This window comes from Odontomachus brunneus, unplaced genomic scaffold, assembly GCF_010583005.1.
Source record: "Odontomachus brunneus isolate Ranch 3 - 2012 unplaced genomic scaffold, Obru_v1 Obru_scaffold_016, whole genome shotgun sequence".
Classification (NCBI taxonomy): domain Eukaryota; kingdom Metazoa; phylum Arthropoda; class Insecta; order Hymenoptera; family Formicidae; genus Odontomachus; species Odontomachus brunneus.
In genome coordinates this window covers 2,546,560-2,553,777 of record NW_022639466.1, presented here as the reverse complement: position 1 = coordinate 2,553,777, position 7,218 = coordinate 2,546,560, and the positions used below count along the sequence as shown (strand labels likewise).

The window sequence follows — 7,218 nt, the reverse complement described above, 5'->3', positions numbered from 1 at the left end:
CTCTCTCTCTCTCTCTCTCTCTCTCTCTCTCTCTCTCTCTCTCTCTCTCTCTCTCTTCCTCTCTTCTTTCCTGAATGCGTAATTATCCGGCACGGTGCGAAGGCCGATCGCCACTGAAATAAGTAACATTCTCTCACTTTCGTTAATTAATTCACGTTCGAATACCAACCGGCGATTAAATTACTTACTCCGATACATCGATGCGACACCGCTATCGGCAACGCGCGCAACTCTCGCGCGGTTCCTCCGTGCGTCGAATTAATTATTCCGCTTTAAACCCATCTTTCGCACACTCCACCTCCTCCTCCTCCCTCATCTTCATCTCCTTCGCAGCGCGCGCGCGCGTAATTTCCCATCACCTTTATCGGCGCGTGGTCTAGAGGCGCACCTCGAGCGACAAAGAGACGTCGTCGTCATGACGCCTCGCGTTGCCTGAGACACGAGATACATCCGTGGACGACGTCGACGTCGACGACGACGACAACGACGACAAGGACGACGAGGAGGAGAAGGAGTAGGAGGACGGCGCAGACAGTTCTTCCCGATGACGCTTGACGTACACACGATTTCTACGAAGTTGTGCGGGAGGGAGGGAAGGGGGAGGGAGTGAGGGTGGTGGCAAAAGCAACCCTAGTGACCGACGCGGAACACGTCGATTCCATCGAGGCTAACTCTGGGTTTGACGTATCGACAGAGAAATATATGACGAAGTAATATTTTTCCGTGCCCCCTCGGGTGATGGCATTTTCCCTTCACTCGCCCATCATCTCCCCTTAACAGTTTTCCCATCAACAGACAGCAACGCCGAAAAATTGTGCTTCTGACCTTTGTTTTCTCTCTTTTTTTTTTTTTTCATTTTTTATCTTTTAATATCGCGAAAACACACACAATCCGCGTATCCCCGAGGTCCCGCCGCTGATAATGACTGGAGCTCCCGATCCCCTCGTTGACGGGCGATCGAATTGAGTCGCGTTATTCGATCCCGGCAAATTCGACGCATCGCCGACTGACAGAGAAGTGTGATTCGTCCGCGTGATTTATTTATTTTCGCGGTACGCGCGCGGTGCGCGCCATTGTTTGAACAAAGTTCGCTTTTCGGAACATTGTATTATTCTTGACATCGCGTGGCGCGGTTATTACAGGCATGCGTCCGTTTGAATTTCCCAAAGCCGCGTTGAAGTTTCACGCATGCGACGTCTTTATCGAGAATAAAATCTGTTTCTCTCTCTGTTTTTTATCGCGTCGCTTATTATTGTTACTATTATCATTCTTATTATTGATGTTTTTTGTCCACCGCTAAAAATCTGTTCACATATTACAATACATATTACAATACAAATTAGTTGCTTGTAGCCTTAGGGACTTAGGGAGGAGTGGGGCACAGAGGACCGCTTAACATTCTAAAGTTAATAAAAAATGTATCAGTTATAGGAAATGACTCAAAGTTGCTCAGCACATACCTACAAGAGTTATGCATATGCAGACAAAGCGTTAGTTTAATAACTGCAAGAGATTTTATTTTAGACATTAAAATTGTTGGAAAGAAAAATGGTCCTCTGTGCCCCAACCACAGAGGACTATGTATCATTTTCTATATATGTATGATAATATTTCGCATATCATACATATAAGTAGAAACAGAGTAATAAAAATAAGTTTATCATTTTCAGATAACACACACACACATGTGTGTGTGTGTGTGTGAAAGCAACATATAAAGTAAGAAAAACAATGTTTTATTGGCATTTCTTCCTTTATTTTTAATTCATAAGTACATAATAAGAACAATATATTTATTATGTAATGACGAAAAATTTATTTATTATTATATATGTGCCCCGAACGATCCCTGACCTTTGTGCCCCAAACACACACTTTACAATAAAATACACGTATTTATGTCTATATGACAATGTAAAAATAATGTAAATATACACATAACTTCTTTAATATATTGTGGATACCTTATGAAATTCGATTTCGCAATAATAATACTATGTCATTACGAACATATTAACATTACATTTTAACAAGCGTACCTCCAAAAGTGATTCTTTTGCAGTTTTTTCGTTACAGCCTTCTCTATAAGCTTTGTTTACATGGTCTACTGTCATTATACTATTAGCGGTTGTCTGTTTATTGTAATTTCTTCATTTTCAAACAGATAGCGTTTGTTCATCTAGCATTTGTTTTATAAGCTGTAGTCCTCTGTGCCTCCCTGGTCCTCTATGCCCCGCTCTCCCCTACAATTATTTATTGTTTCTAACGTAATGTCTTCTTATTTTCCTATACTATCCTTTTATATTTTCTTATATTTTCCTATATTATCCTATATTATTTCCTATATTTTCCTATACTACTTATACATTCTTATACATTCTTATACATTCTTATACATTCGATATAGCGCTGTACGCTATCCTTTTTTAAAAAATTTTGTGCTGTAACTCTAGGAGGCATATCCCAAGTCCAAATTTGAATCCTATTTTCAACCTCACTATTCCATTCAACAGATATTTTGACACTAAAAAAAGTGGAAAGGAAGATTTCGAACTTCATCAAAGTAGAAGTAAATTGTATCATTAAAATTAAACTTATTTTGCTAACTTAGCTGTTATTGCGTTGTAGTCTCTTAAAGTGAATCAATGAATAGTCACTGATATCAGTTATAAGTATAGCGCTGAGCAGTTTCAGTGCTATACTTATAGCTGCAAATCAGTGTATATTTACTGCTTTCAATGATGTTTCACTGATTAATTTTAAGAGAGTAGGACTCAAGGTTTAAAATAGGACCAAAATTTCGACTCGAATAGCTCCAGGAGTAAATAAATTCCTTTTCTCTCTCTCTCTCTCTCTCTCTCTCTCTCTCTCTCTCTCTCTCTCTCTCTCTCTCTCTCTCGCTCTCTCTTCCCCTATCTCTCTCTCTCCTCTTTTTCTCTTTCTGTCCATCCGGCGATAATTACGGCGCGTCGCGCTCATTAACTGACAAAATCCCAACGGCGGCGCGCGACGTCATTGCAATTTCCCGTGACGATCGCCGCGCGTTTCCTTGCGACGATAAATGATCCCCGCGTTTGAGCCGACGGATACGTTCGTTAATCGGTTTTCCGTCTGCGATAATCTCGGCGCGCCGGTACTGATCTACGGGATCTATGACAGGAAATCAAGGCTACGGACTGCGAGGAGCGCGCGGAGGAGGAGGAGCTTGATGGACACGAGTTAATACCGTCCCCTGACAGTGGCAAGTCAACGGACAACGAAGCGGCTCTGTCGCCGATCAAGATTCGATCTGACGTCAACGGGTTGGATCACGAGGACTGCGACGAATTGATCCACGTGGAGAACACCACGCAGGCCTGCATCATGCATGCCCTCAGCATTGTAAGTGATTTCCTTCACGCTCCCATGCCCCTTCGCGACTCGACAGGGCTTTCGCGGAAACGAAATCGATAGAAATGAAATTTTAATCACGGTCAACGCGTGAGCTGAGACAAATTAACCGAATAAATCCCAGATACTGAAAGCGAGATATTAATTGCCGAATAGTGCAAATGCACGCGAATGTCTTGATCTGACTTCAAATGTCCGCAAAAGTGTATAAAAGTATACACTTTTGCGAATATTTGGCTTGCTACTATTTCATGCTTGCGATTTTAATTTGCCAGACATTCGCGTCACTTGGGTGACTTTTATAAGCCACTTGTTGATACAATTACTCTATAAATACACTTGTTAATACAATTACTCTATAAAATAAATACTTTCCATTTCTTAAATATTTCTTAGATATTTTTTTCTCTCAGTGTAAGAATAAAATTGTTAAACTTTTCGCACCTGCAGACTTTTACACAGAAAATCCGCCTGAAATCGTGATGTAAACGGAAAGGCGATTTCTCGTGAGCAAAATAAGTCAGAAATGTGAAGATTATGTTTTTTTCTTACACACGAGGAAGCATAATTAAATTCGCAATCAAGTTTCCCTTCACGTTTGTATCGCGATTTCCTTGAAATTCCACAATTTTCACGCCTGGTACTTTGCGCTCGTGACAACCTGTGGCACGATATAATCTTTCGAGTGACGAAAGGTAATTGTGCCTTCACGATGGAGATGTCCATAATTACGATTTCATTAGAGATTAGATGAGAAATAAGAGACAGACGTATATATATATATATATTCTATTTACCGGAGAGTAGACCGGCGAATTCGGATGTCGCGCAATGACAGAAACAGCGTCGGAGCGCATCTCATCGTGAGGATCGTAAAGAGCGTTAAAGATCGTAATGGATCCAGCATGGCGGCCTTAATGACCGGTCCTACTCTCGCCGCACAACAGTTAAAAGCAGTCATCCACGATGGAGAATCGTTCTTCCCGGGTGCATATTAACGGCAGCATCGTAAATCGGTGTCGTCGGCGTCGGCAACGGCCACGAAGACGGCGACGACAATGACGACGAGGACAACGACGCCGGCGGCGGCGGAGATGATGTCGTCGCGATACTTTTTCCCGCACGATAAATCACACCACTTTGATTCCTGTTGAATCCCGAATTCGGAATTCGAGATCTCGTTTCCCTAAAGATTCTTCCTGATTTACATTTCACGTTAAAATCGAGCAAGGCATATGAAGGTGAAACACTTTGAGTGTTTACACTTCACAAATGTGAATATGTAAAAAGTGTCAAGATTCTTTTTCTTATTATTTTATTTTGTATCTTTTACTTTGTCATTTTCATTATTGACATGAAGACTCCTTATTTAGAAGAATCTTGAGAAGTTTCCATGCAGGATTTTGGAACTAAGAAAATGCAATATCTTTTGTCTGCAAAATGTACTGATCTTACAATGGATATGGTTGGAAGTCTTATAATTATTAAAATCTCGTAGCTATAAGCTGTAACAATCACCACAATTACAATGTTGCGTATTTCCTCTGTTACAGGACTCGTCCTTAGAATTGAATTCTGACACGAGCTCGAGAGTAACTTCCGGAACAGTAATGGCCTTGACTAATGGATCATTATCAGCGAAGGAATAAACGAGAGAAGGAGAGAAGAAGAGAGCGAGAGCGAGAGAGAGAGAGAGAGAGATAGAGAGAAAGCGAGTGAGCGAGAGAGAAAGAGAGAGAGAGAGAGAGAGAGAGAGAGGGAGAGAAAAAAATAATTAAAAGAGAAGATACATAGAATATTCATCGGAACGGTCTTCCCCGGCCAACCAACGAGACATATCGATCTCCTTTAAGGATAACGCACCCGTTTGTATATAGCTTAATTGCCTAACAAATTATTCAGGATCACTAGATCCAGTGATCTATGCCGGCTAGTCGAGTATCGGTCATCTTCCCGAAACACAAAGGACATCGATTCCGTTTTGAACTTTTTACGTGCAGTTCCGCTGAAAAATTCACTTTAAGCGGAATAAGTAACGTTTAATTGAGACAAAAACAGGACAAAGATCACATTAGGCTTGGTCCTTTAAATTACTTTCGTTCTGCTCTACATGTTCGTTCCACCGTAAGAAATTTCTTTCGCTGCTCTTATGTCGTTGGAAATTACTGATAAAACATAAACGAATAGTAATAAATAAAGAAATACTAAAAAGTAAGAGTTTTCCGGAACCTTTTGGCATTTGAGCGAGTTTGATTTCGAGAAATCGCGTGTACTGTTCTTGTTACATCCGCAGATTTATAAAGCTTCAAAGTGTCGCCCAGTAATTCAGATTTGTTCCTCTTAAAGTCGTTAAGAGCTTTAAATTTTGTAAGTTCTTGAATTTTTAGATTTTGAGATACCGTTTTATCTAGTTCCTAGGTGTTTGGATGTGGCGACTCTCGGGATCGCGCATCCATATAAATTCGTAGACCTTCTATTCGAATATATTGAAATTACAAACGCTTGTTTCGTCGTCTCGAACGCGGAGTGTCGAAGATGAGGGTATTCGAGGACGTAATATTAGCCAAAGGGAATCATCGATGGATGTAATGCTTCAAAGTGTGTCTGTGTGTGTATGTCAGGAGTTATTTATTTACCAGTTATCACCCCAATCAAGTAATCACCGCCGATTGATTTGCCGCGACGGTCGTACTTTTGTAACACGCGTCGATAATGCCGGTAAATAAATAATCCTTGAATGTCGGCGAAATCGTTTGTTAAGACGAGGAGAAAAAGGATACGTCTTGTAACTTCCTTTCGTAGCAGTCGCACATGCGCGTGTATGTGTGTAGATTAAGTATAGATTAAGTCACTTTAATTATTTATATAAATGAACATATCTCCCGATACGAACAATGCTGTCGGTGGCGGTCCAGCAAGTAAGCTCCACACAATGCGACCTCAAACAACGAGAAGTCCTGTGCCGCCGCGACTTTCTTTCGTCAGTGTTTCGTTCCCGAAACACCGCTGCGGCGCGTCGTGTATTCGCGACGCGCGTACCCATCAAATATACAACATGAAAATCAAAGCGATTGTATGCGTATGAGTGTTGAATAAATTATCAAACGATCAAGCTGCTTTACTCTTAGTTGATTCTTTCTTGCGCTCGATGTCTCGCTGGTGGCTCGCCATCGACAGCGCCTGTAGTATATGCATATCAAAGATCTAGACGTGTCATTTCTTGGTACAGCCTGTACAATTCGTAAACGCATCGCGAGAAAAGAAAGAGGAACGAGCGAGGACACCAGCCACCATTTACGACAGCCGGAAAGGAAAGGAAAAATCGGTCGAGCTTTCACGAGGCCTGACGCGCTTCTCTTCCTGCGTTTTTCTCTCTGTAAAACAAACAGAACGTAATTTATTATGTCACGACTAGATGATAGCGACGAGAGTTATTTGTTTATAGCCTCCATATATAAACAATGTTTTATGGATCATTAATATCTAAATAAAATATATTACGTCTTTTAAGAGCCGAGGTCTTTTTCTCTCTCTCCATCATGCCGGCGCGGCTAATCCTTAACTGCGTCCACGCCATTACGGCCATTCTATTTCAATCGAAGGGAAGAAGATAACTGGACGTTTAGTGCTATTTTTCCCGCTTACAATACGTGTATTGATCGAGGAACACTCATCACTTCGGCGATCATAGTACGTATTTTCATTTCGGTTGACAAAATGCAGCTTTCACAATGTAGACAATTAGATTACCAACTGCCGTGAGCTTGAGCTACATCGTAGTTTTCCACGAAAAGTTTCAAGATCCAAAGATATATATATTTAATGAGC

At 41.2% G+C, this 7,218-nt stretch overlaps 1 protein-coding gene across 5 annotated transcripts in view; it reads left to right on the top strand.

The window, feature by feature from the left end:
- The window catches only part of LOC116841558, a 372,377-nt gene extending 365,477 nt beyond the window's left edge, over positions 1-6,900 (top strand). For all 5 annotated transcript variants that reach the window (XM_032809626.1, XM_032809629.1, XM_032809625.1 and 2 more), the window contains 2 exons: positions 3,160-3,381; positions 4,944-6,900. In XM_032809626.1, the coding sequence (XP_032665517.1) occupies positions 3,160-3,381; positions 4,944-5,039 (318 nt within the window). In that variant the 3' untranslated portion in view covers positions 5,040-6,900. The remainder of the gene's footprint in view (positions 1-3,159; positions 3,382-4,943) is intronic.
- The last annotated feature ends 318 nt before the right edge of the window (positions 6,901-7,218 follow it).